This window comes from Tachypleus tridentatus, chromosome 13, assembly GCF_004210375.1.
Source record: "Tachypleus tridentatus isolate NWPU-2018 chromosome 13, ASM421037v1, whole genome shotgun sequence".
NCBI lineage: Eukaryota > Metazoa > Arthropoda > Merostomata > Xiphosura > Limulidae > Tachypleus > Tachypleus tridentatus.
Window position 1 is genome coordinate 4,206,392 of NC_134837.1, and position 18,665 is coordinate 4,225,056.

Sequence of the window (18,665 nt, forward strand, 5' to 3'; positions counted from 1 at the left end):
TATTTATAAGTCATTAGGTTTCTGTAAGTCATAATCTGTTAAGTTTCTATAAGTTATAATATTTTAAGTGTCTGTAAGTTTCACAACATACTGGTACCAAAACACAATGTTTCCTACGTAAACAGAGAAACATTTTGTTTGTGTTCGTTAAACCTCACGTTTTTGGGTAACCAGAAAAAGTACGAAAATATCTTTATTAACACCAACAGTAAAAGTTTCAAGCTGTATGTAACTAAATATTGTATTGTTTCAATACCGTATTAAATATAAGTATCCTCACTGTAGTTATAAGAATAAAACATATACTTTAATGCTAATATTATATTATTTTTACAGAGCATATTCCTAGAGACAAGTACATAATAGAAGTATGTTTGTTGGGTATTAATTTAACTATTTATTTATAGAGTTGCTATAATCAGTGATGACGAGAAAACCCACTTGTAGAGAAAATATATATGTAAAAACGGCTCGTTTGGGTTGAGAACATTTTTGTGAACCTGACGATGACCGAAGAAGGTCGAAACGTTGTTCGCTCCTCTGGATAAAAAAATTTATAAACGCACACCAGCCGTTTTTTTTACATATATAGAGTTGCTATAAATCTGATAAGTTATATTTTCGTCAGTTGATGGTTTTACACTCATTGTTCAATGGCAAACTGATTTTAGAATGCTATGGATAAACATGACTGGTTCTACTTTAAAATGCTATAATTTAAAAGGATAAACATAATTGACTACCTTAAAATTCTGTATTCAAAACAATAAACATAATTGGCTGTTTTAAAATGATATATGTAAAAGGATAAACATTATTGGCTGTTTCAAAATGCAATGTTCAAAACAACAAACATGAGCGGATACTTGAAATGCTGTATTCAATAGGATAAACATGATTGATTCGACTTCAAAAATTATACACAAAAGGATAAAAATAATTAGCTCGATATTAAAATGCTTTATTCATAAGGTGAAGCATGATTGGCTCAAAGTATTACATGAAACAATATTCACATAATTAAAAAAATATATATTCAATGCGTTTATGCATAAAGTTATTTCCTAAAAGTGTTTCTCAAAGATAACACACAAAAAAGTTTAATATAATGAAAATGCATTAGTTAATAAAATAATTATTTTGAGCATTTGTTGGGTTAGTTGTGACATCTTTTTGTGTTAGACTTGAAAAATATTTCAGAAGTTTCTTGTTTGTTTTCCTGACTTTGCCGGAATACAGTGCAGGTCTATATATACTTGTTACACATGGATTACAAAAGTTAAGAGACTGGAGTCCTAAAGCAACATGGATTTGTCGGAGTAGCTCGTTCATCTTGATTACTGTCTTCATGTTGTGGACGCTGCGACGTAACACAGTGTGGCAATCCAGAGAAACTATCTTCAAGTAAGACCTTACCAAAATGTCTTATTTCTTAACAAAATCATTCTAAATCATCTTCAAGTAAGACCTTACCAAAATGTCTTATTTCTTAACAAAATCATTCTAAACTATCTTCAAGTAAGACCTTACAAAAATGTCTTATTTCTTAACAAAATCATTCTAAACTATCTTCAAGTAAGATCTTACTAAAATGTCTTATTTCTTAACAAAATCATTCTAAACTATCTTCAAGTAAGATCTTACCAAAATGTCTTATTTCTTAACAAAATCATTCTAAACTATCTTCAAGTAAGACCTTACCAAAATGTCTTATTTCTTAACAAAATCATTCTGAACTATCTTCAAGTAAGACCTTACCAAAATGTCTTATTTCTTAACAAAATCATTCTGAACTATCTTCAACTAAGATCTTACTAAAATGTCGTATTTCTTAACAAAATCATTCTAAACTATCTTCAAGTAAGACCTTACCAAAATGTCTTATTTCTTAACAAAATCATTCTAAACTATCTTCAAGTAAGACCTTACCAAAATGTCTTATTTCTTAACAAAATCATTCTAAACTATTTTCAAGTAAGATCTTACTAAAATGTCTTATTTCTTAACAAAATCATTCTAAACTATCTTCAAGTAAGACCTAACCAAAATGTCTTATTTCTTAACAAAATCATTCTAAACTATCTTCAAGTAAGACCTTACCAAAATGTCTTATTTCTTAACAAAATCATTCTAAACTATCTTCAAGTAAGACCTTACCAAAATGTCTTATTTCTTAACAAAATCATTCTGAACTATCTTCAAGTAAGACCTTACCAAAATGTCTTATTTCTTAACAAAATCATTCTGAACTATCTTCAACTAAGATCTTACTAAAATGTCGTATTTCTTAACAAAATCATTCTAAACTATCTTCAAGTAAGACATTACCAAAATGTCTTATTTCTTAACAAAATCATTTTAAACTATCTTCAAGTAAGACCTTACCAAAATGTCTTATTTCTTAACAAAATCATTCTGAACTATCTTCAAGTAAGACCTTACCAAAATGTCTTATTTCTTAACAAAATCATTCTAAACTATCTTCAAGTAAGACCTTACCAAAATGTCTTATTTCTTAACAAAATCATTCTGAACTATCTTCAAGTAAGACCTTACCAAAATGTCTTATTTCTTAACAAAATCATTCTAAACTATTTTCAAGTAAGATCTTACTAAAATGTCTTATTTCTTAACAAAATCATTCTAAACTATCTTCAAGTAAGACATTACCAAAATGTCTTATTTCTTAACAAAATCATTTTAAACTATCTTCAAGTAAGACCTTACCAAAATGTCTTATTTCTTAACAAAATCATTCTAAACTATCTTCAAGTAAGACCTTACCAAAATGTCTTATTTCTTAACAAAATCATTCTAAACTATCTTCAAGTAAGACCTTACTAAAATGTCTTATTTCTTAACAAAATCATTCTGAACTATCTTCAACTAAGATCTTACTAAAATGTCGTATTTCTTAACAAAATCATTCTAAACTATCTTCAAGTAAGACATTACCAAAATGTCTTATTTCTTAACAAAATCATTTTAAACTATCTTCAAGTAAGACCTTACCAAAATGTCTTATTTCTTAACAAAATCATTCTGAACTATCTTCAAGTAAGACCTTACCAAAATGTCTTATTTCTTAACAAAATCATTCTAAACTATCTTCAAGTAAGACCTTACCAAAATGTCTTATTTCTTAACAAAATCATTCTGAACTATCTTCAAGTAAGACCTTACCAAAATGTCTTATTTCTTAACAAAATCATTCTAAACTATTTTCAAGTAAGATCTTACTAAAATGTCTTATTTCTTAACAAAATCATTCTAAACTATCTTCAAGTAAGACCTTACCAAAATGTCTTATTTCTTAACAAAATCATTCTAAACTATCTTCAAGTAAGACCTTACCAAAATGTCTTATTTCTTAACAAAATCATTCTAAACTATTTTCAAGTAAGATCTTACTAAAATGTCTTATTTCTTAACAAAATCATTCTAAACTATCTTCAAGTAAGACCTTACCAAAATGTCTTATTTCATAACAAAATCATTCTAAACTATCTTCAAGTAAGACCTTACCAAAATGTCTTATTTCTTAACAAAATCATTCTAAACTATCTTCAAGTAAGATCTTATCATTATATCGTATTACAGAAACGTCTTATTTCTTATCCAAATTATTTTAAACTATCTTCAAGTAAGACCTTACCGAAACATCGTATTTTTTTTTATCAACATTAATTAACCTAAACTTATTAAAACAGGATTCAGCTTGTCTCAAAAATTAAGACTAATTCTCTTAGTGTTGTCTGTGAGACCGTAATTTTGGTGAAAATTCAGAAAAGGAATACATGTCGTGACACACAGTTTAGGTTATGTGGAAAAATTCAGTTAATATTGGTTTAATATGTATTCATTTATTATATCCAATAATAAATGCACAATTATTAATAACATAAAACTGTCTCCATCTAGATATAAAAAGATACAAAATATTCTTATATCTAAAGAAAAAATTAACCCTCGAATTATTGACACATGTTTATACTGTTCAGTACCGATAGGGTCTAATATTGTATAATTACTGACACGCGTTTATTTTGTCCAGTTCTGATAGAGTCTAACATTGTATAATTACTCGCATGTGTTTATACTATTCAGTACCGATAGGGTCTAACATTGTATAATTACTGGCACTTGTTTATACTATTCAGTACCGATAGGGTCTAACATTGTATAATTACTGGCACTTGTTTATACTGTTCAGTACCGATATGGTCTGACATTGTATAATTACTAGCACGTATTTATACTATTCAGTACCGATAGAGTCTAACATTATATAATTACTGGCACTTGTTTATACTGTTCAGTACCGATATGGTCTAACATTGTATAATTACTAGCACGTGTCTAACATTGTTAATTACTAGCACGTTCAGTACCGATAGAGTCTAACATTGTATAATTACTGGCACGTTTTATGGTCTACTATTCAGTATCGATAGGGTCTAACATTGTATAATTACTAGCATTGTGTTTACTAGCACGTGTTTATACTATTCAGTACCGATAGAGTCTAACATTGTATAATTACTGGCACTTGTTTATACTGTTCAGTACCGATATGGTCTAACATTGTATAATTACTGGCACGTGTTTATACTATTCAGTACCGATATGGTCTAACATTGTATAATTACTGGCACTTGTTTATACTGTTCAGTTGTGGTAGGTCTGAGATTGTACAATACTAAGTAATTTTATTTTTGTCAATTCAGTACAAATAACTGAGTAATACAGAGTGTGAAATTACTGTTTTCTCTGTAAAATACACAGTAATAATTACTTTTACTTATTACAATAACAATTATTTTATATTTTTGAGAGACTTATGTATTATCAAAGACCCAACAGAATCTTGAAAGCATGAAAAGCAATTACTTTTTGGGCCAGCGATAAGTCTATGAAATTACAGCGTTAAAATCAACTGATTAACATATTGAGCTCTAGTTCAGTGTAAAATGTTTTTCGTTCCTTGACCATTTTGAGAAAGTTTGTGCTTGATATATGGTTTCTGCATCATAGATTATAAACAACACCTTTTATCAATAACATCTCTTCCAAGCTCCGAGTGAATAACTCTAGAAAACACGCACGCTTAACGAAGGAAGTGTTTTATCACACGGGCTCTCAAGCGTTGGTTTCATTTATTATGTAAGTTTTCAATAAGATTTGGTTCGCATTAAAAACTAAGACGGATAACTGGTCTTAAGGCTGTCCATTGACAACAATTTTATAGTCTCTTCTTATTTCGATGAATTAGACAATGTAGTTCACGAGCCGTTGTTCTATACGGTGCACGGTTATTTTAACAGATTATGGCGTTCAATCAAACAATACCGGAAACAACCGAGATACGGAGATGACATTATCAGCTTTGATAGCCTGAATAATTAAACTAATATCATCTGTTGTGACCTATATATTTGAAAAGTTATAATGGTATCATCTATTTGTAACCTGAATACTTGAAAAGTTATAATGGTATCATCTATTTGTAACCTGAATATTTGAAAAGTTATAATGATATCATCTATTTGTAACCTGAATATTTGAAAAGTTATAATGATATCATCTATTTGTAACCTGAATATTTGAAAGTTATAATGGTATCATCTATTTGTAACCTGAATATTTAAACAGTTATAATGGTATCATCTATTTGTAACCTGAATATTTGAAGTTATAAGGATATCATCCATTTGTAACCTGAATATTTGAAGTTATAATGATATCATCTATTTGTAACCTGAATATTTGAAAAGTTATAATGGTATCAACTACTTGTAACCTGAATATTTAAACAGTTATAATGGTATCATCTATTGTAACCTGAATATTTAAACAGTTATAATGGTATCATCTATTGTAACCTGAATATTTAAACAGTTATAATGGTATCATCTATTGTAACCTGAATATTTAAGCAGTTATAATGGTATCATCTATTTGTAACCTGAATATTTGAAGTTATAATGATATCATCTATTTGTAACCTGAATATTTGAATTTATAATGATACCATCTATTTGTAACCTGAATATTTAAACAGTTATAAGGATATCGTCTATTTGTAATTTTAATATCTAGACATTATGTAGTGAAAGTAGTTATTAAGAGATAAATGAACAGTTATAATATGTTGTACATGTAGTGAACTATGAATAGTGTAATAAATGTCAGTTACAGTAAAAATCAATCGGTGTGATGACTACATAATAAACTTTTTAATCAATAATTGATTAAGTGTTTTATAGTTTCCAATATTTTTACCGATAAGTTTAATGTTTACTGGAATTCCTAATCACCTAAGAATAATCAGAATAAGAAACATCAACATTTTCACTGTAATATTAATATAAGATAAAACATAAAATATATCGCACTTTGAAATGCACCATCGAACGACTGGTAATATAATGTTAACATTATTATATGTTTATTTAAGAGTTCTTATCGTGGGTCATGCAAAATTCTTATAAAATGAATTTAACCGTCATAGTGTTACTTAACTCATTTTATCCGACATGTCTAAATCCTTCTTATTTTTTAACTTTTAATGTTTCCTATAAATAAATGTAATTCCTATAATTTAGTATCCTTCGATATGTGACATGATGCCAGCTATTGGTTGGTATACAGCCATATTGAAGAATTGTATTTATGTGTGTTTATAAGGCACTAAGTGTGTATCTCAGTGTACGAACTTTTTCTATTGAATCTCTCCTGATTGTGGTAAGGACTTTATTTTCTTAACGCGTTACATGATACCACTGGTTCTTAAGAGCGCTATGGATGAACTTTTACACATGTTTTAAAATAAATGTTTTTCGTGAGTAGATCGGGGCTCGAAAGCGTTCCTCAGAATGCCAAGGTCCACTACAACTACGCCAACTTACAGAAGGACCTGGGAAACACGGAGCTGGCCATTAAACACTACAGGATTGCTCTCAGGTATTCTGTTTTTGTTTTAGACCTATTTTCAAATTAATCTACAACACCCACCGCCAACTGATGGACTACTTTCGTGTAACTTGACAATGGAATTCCACACTCAGTATAATAAAGTAATCACGACTTTAAAGGGTGGAATGTGATTTTGCGGTAACCGAACGTAACACATGAACTCGAATTAAGATACATAGTACACTATCCATTAGGGCACGTTCTGCTGCACAGAAAGGTTTATAGCTCTTGTACTATACATATTACAGGCATGGCCCGGTGGTTAAAGCAGTCGACTTGTAATCCAAACATGTGTCACACCAAACATGCTCGATCTATCAACCGTGTGGTGGTTATAATGTTAGTGTCAATCCCATTATTCATTGGTAAAAGAGTAGCCTAAGAGTTCGCGGTGGGTGGTGATGACTAGCTCTCCTCCCTCTAGTCTTACGTTGCTAAATTAGAGATGGCTAGCGCGTACAGCCCTCATGTAGCTTTGCACGAATTTAAAAACAGAGAAATAATATTACATATACTTTTATTGTTATTATTAACCATAATCTATTACAAGCCACATTCTTATACTTTCTACACTGGATGTAATATTCATTATTTCATTGAGAGAAATGTAGTAACCATCATTAGAGATATGCATGAATTTCGCAGATTATAACGTTTTTATGAATAAGTACAACGACCATAAGTTTCAGAGAACTTTTCATGTTGTTTTATTTGCTCGCCTTTATATACTCCCGGTGAAGACGTAAACCCGGAACAAAGGTATTGATGAAAGGGGAAACTCGAAACAATGGTACTGATGAAGACGTAAACCCTGTCAATGGTACTGATGAAGGTGGAAACCCGAAACAATGATACTTATGAAGGTGGAAACCCAGAACAATGGTACTGATGAAGTTGGAAACCCAGAACAATGGTACTGATGAAGGTGAATACCAGAAACAATAGTACTGATGAAGACAAAAATCCGAAACAATGATATTGATGAAGACGTAAATCCAGAAAAATGGTTCTGATGAAGGTGGATACCAGAAACAATAGTACTGATAAAGACAAAAATCAGAAACAATAGTACTCATGAAGACTAAAATCAGAAACAATGGTATTGATGAAAGAGGCAAACTTGGAACAATGGTATTAAAGAAGGTGGATATCAGAAACAATAGTACTGATGAAGACAAAAATCAGAAACAATGGTATTGATGAAAGAGGTAAACTTAGAACAATGGTATTGATGAAAGAGGTAAACTTGGAACAATGGTATTGATGAAAGAGTAAACTTGGAACAATGGTATTGATGAAAGAGGTAAACTTGGAACAATGGTATTGATGAAAGAGGTAAACTTGGAACAATGGTATTGATGAAAGAGGTAAACCCAGAACAATGGTATTAAAGAAGGTGGAAAGCCAAACCTTCGATCAAATGCAACATTACTTGAAAACTTTACTGGAGTTCACGAACGTTTTATTTATTTCTAGTTAAGTGCACCGTGTTCCAGTCCACCTTTTAATAATGTACTTTATCATAAATAATTTCCAACTGTAAACGAGGCTTAAGTTAGTAATCCACAACTCTTTTATGTAGTCTAAAATGTAGTCTCGACTCACTTAGAGGAAGTGTCTTTATGACAGAATAACGTCGTATATTAAAGTCCTTGTGGACACGAGTCTTGTTAAACATGTGTTTTTATTTGTTCCTGAGAGGAGCGACTAATACTAAAGACTTCAATGAAAGTCAAGTTTTGTTATTTCCTATATAATAAAGGTACTGTTTTATATACGTCACATTGTCTATTAAATAATTACATTTATTAGAAGTAAATATTCAGGTTTTTATGGAGAAAACTATCAGACCAAAGATTTAAAGGGCTGTTGATAAATTCTTGTTTCAAACGTTTCCAGTTTGTGGCCTGACTACGCCAGTGCTCACAACAACCTGGGGACACTTCTAACCGATCCCAGAGAAGCAGAGCACCATTTTCAAGTCACCATTTCTGTTAACCCTCTTCACGCTAGAGCCTACTTTAATCTTGGCAACTTATACAGGTACGATGTTAATATATAACAGAACAACTAACCATAAACAAAGACGGCTGGTATGGGTATTAAAACTTTAATTAAAATAAAGTACATAACAACGTTTCGACCTTCTTAGGTCATCTTCAGGTTAACAAGTGGGTTTCTTGAAATAAGCAAAAGGTAATTAAAAAATTAAGTGGTGCATATAATTAATTAATATAATTAATAGTAACAAAACTACCTTGAATTACAGTACAATATACAGCCACGACCTTACATTGAGTTATGAATACAGAACATTACATTGCGTTACAAGTACACAATCTTACATTGGGTTACGAATACACAACATTACATTGCGTTACAAATACACAATCTTGCACGGCGTTACGAAATTACTCAAGAGATTATCACGTTTACCTGGTATTTTAAGTGTTTCATAGATTATATTTAGGAAAGTTTTAGTATGGTCATAGATTATATTCAGGAAAGCTTTAGCAGTGTTATGGATTATATTTAGGAAATTATAGCAACAGCATTGATTACATTTACAGAAGTTTGAATAGTTTCGTGGCTTATAATTAGGAAATTTTAAGCAGTGTTATAGATTATATTTAGGGAAGTTTTAAGTGTCATAGACTATACTTTGATAAGTTTTAGCGTTTTAGTGGATTATATCTATAAACGTTTTAGCAGTGTCATTGAAGAAATAAACCTATGTGATTTGTTTTACATGTAAATAATTCGTAAATCAGTTAAGACAGTTAGAAAGAGGTTTTAATATTGTAACAACTTTTGTCAAGAGAAAGTTTTAATTAATCGAACTTGAAGTTTTATTATCGTCCGTTTTGATTTCAGCAAACAGGATAAGAAAGAAACAGCAGAAATATTTTTAAAAAGAGCTATTGACATCGATCCAGGCTTTGCAGAGGCATATTCGGCTCTTGCTTCTCTATATGCTGTCTTTGGTTACGTTAATGAAGCGGAAAAGCTCCATCTGGTGGCGCTCAGTCTCAGTCCTGACAATGTTGACGCTCTTAATAATTATGGTGTATTTATTCAGAATCTGGGTAAGGACATTCTAGGATTTGTTTGTTTGTTACTTAGGAGATATTTTAATCCATAAGTAAGAAGCTCACGTCTATTTTTGCATAATTACACAACAAAGAGTAGAAGGAAACCCACCCAATAATTTGATTACTGATAACTAGGTAAAGAACTACTTTTATCAAATGGTATGTGCTATAAATCAGAGTTTTACTGACATATTTAAAACCTCTTCCGATAATATACGAGGTATTAATTTACTCAGTCCGTAATATTTGGGGCTGGTAGGCCAGCTTCAAAGGGTAAGTTTTCAACTTTATTATCGCTCTCCTAATTTCTGTTTATATTTCAATTTATAATGTATAATTCTGTATCTATTGCTATTCTTTATTTCTTATGTGAGACTTGCGAATGGAGGTTAAAACTGATAGACGGTGTATCTCCACCGCTATGTGGGCTCTGCTTTTTTTCAGCCACCTACAAAACTTAGAGTACATTTTATAATCCCACATTGTAGCTTGTACCTTGGGATCTTTTCAATTGAAGCAGCATTTCTGTTTAAGTTATTTTTGTTTTGACTTGTTTGTGAGTTAAAATCGTATATATATATATATATGTATGTATATTGATATTAGTTGATAACCTAGTTTGGTTATTTTATATATATGTTTGAATTACTATATAAACATTTATTTTCAGGGCGTGTAAACGAAGCAGTGGAGTTCTATCGACGTGCTGTTCAGATTCATCCTAACCACACGGTAGCGCTGCTTAACGCTGCAAGAACACTCCGTTCTCTAAAGTTTATTGAAGATGCTGAGAAATTATACAAAAGGTTTGATATATGTTTTATTCTTTTTTGTTGACTTCTCCATTGAACCTAACATTTATTAGATTAAATATTGACTTAAAGATAAGCAAAATAATTTGTTAATATTAAAACATTCATTCTTAGTTAAACATTTTCATAAGTTTATTTCCTAAAACACAATGGACATAATTACATATTGTTTAAGCCCATACTTTATTATTTACGCTGCACTGAGTCAAAGTACTATGGTAGTTTTAAAGACATTAGCAGTCTTTCGCTCTCCAAGAAATCTGTGATATTATAAAGCTTGCGAGATTATCGAACTAACAGTAAAAAGGAGCAGGCTTTTTACTGAATTAGCTTTTAACATTAAATTTCACTATTTTTCTTGTATTTTTCTCTTTTGGTTTTGACCATAAGCGCTAATTTGTGTTTAATGACAGTTTTACCTTGGAGCGCCATCTAGATTGAGTATGTAAAATATATCAAATCAAATCAAGTTTGCAACTAGCATTATTCATCAATCATAACAATAAATTAACAAGTGGTTGTATGACTGTTTGTTCTTACATAAACTGATTTCAAGGTATAGATGTATATTAGCAAAATAGCTCTGAAGTTAAGCCTCACGACTGACGTGAAACCTGATAAAAAAAATTTAATCGAAACGTCACTTCACACGAGTATAATAATTCTGGCTTTTCAAAGTTGTACGTAATTTTTCATAATGCCAATATACTGAAGAAAAAAGTCATTACGTTTGTTTTGGAATTTCGCACAAAGCTACTCGAGGGCTATCTGTGCCAGCCGTCCCTAATTTAGCAGTGTAAGACTAGAGGGAAGGCAGCTAGTCATCACCACCCACCGTCAACTCTTGGGCTACTCTTTTACCAATGAATAGTGGGATTGACCGTCACATTATACGCCCCACGGCTGGGAGGGCGAGCATGTTTAGCGCGACGCGGGCGCGAACCCGCGGATTACGAGTCGCACGCCTTACGCGCTGGGCCATGCCAGGCCCAAGTCATTACGTTTTAAAAAGAAATCACATTATTGTAGAAGTACGTTTATGAGCGCTGGATTTTGAAGGAAATGTTGTAAATAAAACCTGTAAGATGTTTTTAAGTATAAGATTTCTTCAATAAAATAGAATACTGAATTCATTTTTACGCTTTTAACATAATTGGGTAAGAGGAATTCGTAAAAGAAAAAGAGAAGTAACGCCCTCTTTATTTGTGGAAGCTAATTAAAATATTCTGCATGATAGAATTTCGACTGCTAACATTTAGAATTAGATTAGACGTGTGCGTTACTAACTGTGCAAGAAGACAAAACTCATAATCTTAGAGATGATTTATGGTAGTCTTAGTTTACCCTACTTGAAAAAAAAAATGTTTATAAAAGCTATATTCGAAGATGACCTAGTTATCGCTCAACTAATTATTCACGGTCAAATACACACTTCATCAAAACACTACACCTTGAACCTAATAAACGTGTTTTAAAGTAAAGAAAAGCTCTTCAGTATTGGAAACTGCGCACGTAAGATTTTGGTTCGCTAATTTTCATCTATAACATCACTATAATAATACTACAGCCGCAAAATCTGTTGTTACATATTGTTTTAAAATTAGTTTTAATGTTAATTAAAAGTTACGATTTAGTGAACAGAAACATCAGTATTCAGGCTTAACTTAGCTACTAAACAATTTCATTGTTTAAATAAACTAGGGTTAACAATTTAAATGTTTATCTGAACTTAACTGTAAAAAAAATTCACACTTTAAATCGGTGTTGTTTTTTTTTCTCAGCTACATTTAGTAGCTGTCGTTTAGAGTTAGAATGTTGTAAGTTAAGTTTTGTTTGTTGGAGTTAGAATGGCGTAAATTAAGTTTTATTTCTTGGAACTAGAATAGTGTAAACCAACTTTTGTTTTATAGGTTTAAAATGTGGAATAAAATATATTATTTCTAACGTTATTATCGTACAAGATATTTAATTAACCTAGGGAAATAGGAATTGACGTTTGAAAGAGCAAAGTTATTACTCTGAAACATTTGAGGGTAGGTTTGAGTTTTATGTCGCAAAGTCTAGGCTATCTGCGCATAAAACATTAAAAAAATACAAGTTAATTATACATGTTTAATTATACAACTCTGTTTTCCAACGAAACAAAAACAATGGTAACAAGAAAAGCATTTGAAGATCCTCTATGGATTGCTTTAAATACAAGAAATTATATATTATAAAATTGTACAAAATATTGATAATATTGTACAAATAGTATTTTTTTTAGAATTAAATTAATTGGTGTTCTTCTATTAAAATGTTGCATTTTTATTTATTACTAAATACACACGATAATGTTCACAATTGTACCGTATAGATTTTTAACAACTTATATTTTTCTAGTCTTGATTCGAAATTACTATGCACCTGGACTGCAAGTACTTCTAAAAAAAAATCATTAGCCTAAACCCGATTTACTGATGTTTCTCTTAACGTAGCCTTAATATATATTCCAAAGTTTTAAGGGAGAAACGTTTGCATCGTTTCATTTGTACGTGTCACGAGTCTGTGTGTTAGATCGTCTCCATCATTAGCAATATTTCATTTCCCTGAATCAATACTCCAGCGACTTATATATTTTTTACTAGTAATTTCCTGACGCTTATGAAAGCTTATAAAAAAACAGTAAAACCGACACGCGCTGCACCAATGAATCTATTTTAATGTACAGCAATTTATCAAACACATCGCCCAGGAGAAAGACAGAAAAATACAAATTTTGCATATAGAAAAGAAAACCTGTACCATAGGAGAGGTTTATTACTAGGAGTTTTCTTTGCTAAATTCGTGGTCTTCTGTTGTAATTAAGCTGTTTGAATGTCATTTTCTGAGCAATTTATGTTTTCAAATTAACAGAAGGAAACGTTTCACACAATGAAAATAAATTACTTTAAAAATAACACTACATCGAGTTGTTACACCGATGTTTAGCTTATTCATATTTTAGGTTAAATTATACAAGGAATGACAAAATTACTCTGTTGTGCAGATTTCTGAGAAATACGTCTACTAGTACTTCTCACCCAACAGTGCATATAAATAAGACATGTAGTCCCCATATGGAACTACAGATGATTTACTTTAAAACGTCTAACATACTCAAATTAGCGCTATATTCTAAAGAAAACAAAGAAAAATATTTAAGTTAAACATCTTTAATCGCACAATGCGGTAGAAACAAAGAAATACACATTGTGTAAAACACTGTAATATATTTAGTTTTCTGAAGGTAGCCATGTCGATATTATCTAAATAAATCATTCTCTCTCCACTTTATTGTTTTAAAATATAAACATGCATGTCAATAATGTCTTATAACTAGAATAATTGTAATAGGCCTAACACTAATGCCTTATGATTAGCATAATGGTAATAGGCTTAACACTAATATTTTATGACTATTATTAATTGTAATAGGCCTAACACTAATTACTTATAACAGTGTAATTGTATTCTTTCTTTGCCAGCTTATAAAGGCTTTACACATCATAACAAATATATCTAATCTTACTACAGGGTGGCCCGTAAGTCCCTACCCATTCATATATCTTATGTATCCAGTGTATGTGTGTGCTGTCCCTCATTCTCGCTGCATAATATTATGCGACGCCATGTTCTGTCAGACATTTTCTTCAACATAGCAGGGTTTATTGTTCCAAATGCCGCGGTAACAGCTGCCTTCAACTCATCATTAGTATTATAACGTTGTTTAGACACAATATATGGATGGGTAGAAACTTACGGGCCACCCTGTACATTACACTCAACTTAACGTTTCATTTATTTACCATCATTCTGTTGTCGTTTCCTGTTCTGTGTCTTTGTCTTCCTCTACATTTGTTCAAACCAGTCTTTACGTTGCATTACGTCTTGCCACATCACGTTTCATTATTGTACTTGATATATAACTTTTATTATATTGTTAATTTCTGGAATGAATTGAATTAATTTAATCAAAAACTCTACACATGAGGAGATTACCATACCAAACGAACGCATATAAACTGAAATAAAGACACATCGTCACTCTAGCCACCTACCTAAATTATCCTAGGCCAAAGTCAGTTATTTGTGTCTCGTTTAAATGTGTAAAATGATAAATTACAAGAAACAGCTTGTAAGTGGTTTAACTATAAGCTAACATTAAAATATTACAATGTTTGTGACATGAGTGTTGGAATTTTAAAACCAACCTTTTTAGTTTCAGAACCAATAATTTCGTTTCTCATGGCTAATGATCACGCTACCAGTTTATCAGTTCTGTTGAACAGACCAATTATCACAGATCGAATTGTTTGAAATATTAGTTTATTATTAGCTGCAGAGTTTATAGAATAAAGAAGTCGGTTTGTTGTTTACAACAATAACTGGAACGAAACAATAGTAACTAAAGTGAACAAGTTTTAATATTTCCAGCTGCATCTGGATAGTAAGGAATAAATGAATTACATCAACTTAGGCTCTCCAGATCTGGAGAGTACTAACTAAATTACTCCAGAATTAGAACACTCTAATAAACCCAATATTAGGCTAGACAACTCCATTCAAATCTGGCACTATTAGTACAGTGTTCCTAAATTTTCTAATACAAATGAAAAGAGTGGTCAGATATTGTCACGTTAATGTTTTATCGGTAACTAATCAAGGACAACCTCCTGGTCACCAAGATTCACTTACGAGGGAGATTAAATACATCGAGTGACTGAAATGATTGAAATGTGAACACAGCTTAGGTGAGTAGGTAACGTTGGACTTGTAACATGCAAATTTGTGGAAATAAGAATACTTATAAAGAAAATTAACCCCAAATATCACAGCTACAATAATAAAAAGTAGACAATTCGCTTATATTGCTTTGTATTTAATTTAATACAAACGTTTAAACTCAATAGTTTCAACCAATTTTAAATATATTGTAAAACAAAACTATAAGCTTAGCTATTAGCGTGTTGTCTTTTAAATATTTTTTTATCTATCGTAACATTGACTAGTTATTAATGTGAGAGATTGGTTTTGTTTTTGTTTATAATCTGAAAAGATTATATCAAATATTCATAACTCTGTCAGGGTTTTAGATATAGAAGACGATCCTCAAGTTATGGACAACCTGGGGACTCTGTACATAAAGTCTGGACGTTTCGAAGAAGCACACAAGTTGTACACAAATCTACTTAATAACCATAAAAGTTACTTGGAGGGAAAAGTACATTATGTAAGTACATATAAAGTGTGATTTAGATGTATATTTACTTTCGGAACACTTGAGGTTTTTTGCAACATCAGTGATTTTAATAAGTCGTTTTTCTTTTCTGGGTAAATTATTAATCTTTCCCAACAGTTCTAATCGGTATTTTGAGATTAATCAAATTCGATTTTAATCTGTGAGATTCGATACATTTTATTCAGTAATCTTTAAGAATAAACATATTACTCTAAATTACGTTTTTACTAAGATTACTGGCTAAATTACTAATTAAAAGATTAAGCAATTAATTAGTAAATTTATTACATGTTTTTTTGAAAGTAGTGAAAACTAATAAAAAAAAACGAAATGTTAGTGAATATCCTTTAGTTTAAGGAAAACAACGAAAAACATTTTATAGGCTTTTTACAAAATCAGTTAAATGTTTATTCGTAAATTATTCAAGAGGGCGTGTGTAATTCTTGACATTACCTTTCTTTAAACAGGCACAGCTAATGATACTCGAACGAAGTTTTCATAAAGCCGAAGCCTTATTAAAGTCGATAATTGACACTAATACCACATACCGAGATGCTTACCACCAGCTGGGGGTTCTCCTTATTGAAACAAACAGAACTTCAGAGGTAAAATGTTTTATAATCTGATAACCCTTGATCTTTGTGTTCATATTTATCATGAATTTGTGAAGTCGAGAGTTTTCCAAACAAACCCACAGACAACGCTTCCATCCTGACAGAACATATCGTAACTAAAATAACTAGGATTAAAGAATAAATGTATTACGGATGAATTAACTCGATGTATTATTTTAGCTGTAACGAGACTAACAAAACAGAAGTAAATATACAGTAAAGTAACAAATAACTAGAGTCAACTAAACTACTAGAAGTAAATATAGAGTAAAGTAACAAATAACGAGGGTCAACTAAACTACTAGAAGTAAATATAGAGTAAAGTAACAAATAACGAGGGTCAACTAAACTACTAGAAGTAAATATAGAGTAAAGTAACAAATAACGAGGGTCAACTAAAGTACTAGAAGTAAATATACAGTAAAGTAACAAATAACTAGAGTCAACTAAAGTACTAGTAGTAAATATACAGTAAAGTAACAAATAACTAGAGTCAAATAAACTACTAGAAGTAAATATACTAAAGAAGTAAATATAGAGTAAAGTAACAAATAACGAGAGTCAACTAAACTACTAGAAGTAAATATAGAGTAAAGTAACAAATAAAGGTCAGTACTACAAATAACTAGGAGTCAACTCAACTAAAGTACTAGAAGTAAATATACAGTAAAGTAACAAATAACTAGAGTCAACTAAAGTACTAGAAGTAAATATACAGTAAAGTAACAAATAACGACAGTCAACTAAAGTTCTAGAAGTACATACACAGTAAAGTAACAAATAACTAGAGTCAACTAAACTACTAGAAGTAAATATAGAGTAAAGTAACAAATAACGACAGTCAACTAAAGTACTAGAAGTAAATATAGAGTAAAGTAACAAATAACTAGAGTCAACTAAAGTACTAGAAGTAAATATAGAGTAAAGTAACAAATAACGACAGTCAACTAAAGTACTAGAAGTAAATATAGAGTAAAGTAACAAATAACTAGAGTCAACTAAAGTACTAGAAGTAAATATACAGTAAAGTAACAAATAACTAGAGTCAACTAAAGTACTAGAAGTAAATATACAGTAAAGTAACAAATAACGACAGTCAACTAAAGTACTAGAAGTAAATATACAGTAAAGTAACAAATAACTAGAGTCAACTAAAGTAAATATACTAGAAGTAAATATAGAGTAAAGTAACAAATAACTAGAGTCAACTAAAGTACTAGAAGTAAATATACAGTAAAAGTAACAAATAACTAGGGTCAACTAAAGTACTAGAAGTAAATATACAGTAAAGTAACAAATAACTAGAGTCAACTAAAGTACTAGAAGTAAATATACAGTAAAGTAACAAATAACTAGAGTCAACTAAAGTACTAGTAGTAAATATACAGTAAAGTAACAAATAACTAGAGTCAACTAAAGTACTAGAAGTAAATATACAGTAAAGTAACAAATAACGACAGTCAACTAAAGTTCTAGAAGTAAATACACAGTAAAGTAACAAATAACTAGAGTCAACTAAACTACTAGAAGTAAACATACAGTAAAGTAACAAATAACTAGAGTCAACTAAAGTACTAGAAGTAAATATAGAGTAAAGTAACAAATAACTAGAGTCAACTAAAGTACTAGAAGTAAATATACAGTAAAGTAACAAATAACGAGAAGTCAACTAAAGTACTAGAAGTAAATATACAGTAAAGTAACAAATAACTAGAGTCAAATAAAGTACTAGAAGTAAATATACAGTAAAGTAACAAATAACGACAGTCAACTAAAGTACTAGAAGTAAAATATACAGTAAAGTAACAAATAACTAGAGTCAACTAAAGTACTAGAAGTAAATATACAGTAAAGTAACAAATAACGACAGTCAACTAAAGTACTAGAAGTAAATATACAGTAAAGTAACAAA

The 18,665-nt window shown here is 30.4% G+C and overlaps 1 protein-coding gene across 1 annotated transcript in view; it reads left to right on the forward strand.

Annotated features, from left to right (window-relative positions):
- Nucleotides 1-1,247: 1,247 nt before the first annotated feature.
- The window catches only part of LOC143237872 (protein O-mannosyl-transferase TMTC1-like), a 32,350-nt gene continuing 14,932 nt past the window's right edge, over nt 1,248-18,665 (forward strand). The window contains exons 1-7 of the mRNA XM_076477567.1: nt 1,248-1,404; nt 6,850-6,963; nt 8,875-9,018; nt 9,850-10,061; nt 10,738-10,873; nt 15,986-16,130; nt 16,607-16,744. Of these exons, the coding sequence (XP_076333682.1) occupies nt 1,349-1,404; nt 6,850-6,963; nt 8,875-9,018; nt 9,850-10,061; nt 10,738-10,873; nt 15,986-16,130; nt 16,607-16,744 (945 nt within the window). The 5' untranslated portion in view covers nt 1,248-1,348. The remainder of the gene's footprint in view (nt 1,405-6,849; nt 6,964-8,874; nt 9,019-9,849; nt 10,062-10,737; nt 10,874-15,985; nt 16,131-16,606; nt 16,745-18,665) is intronic.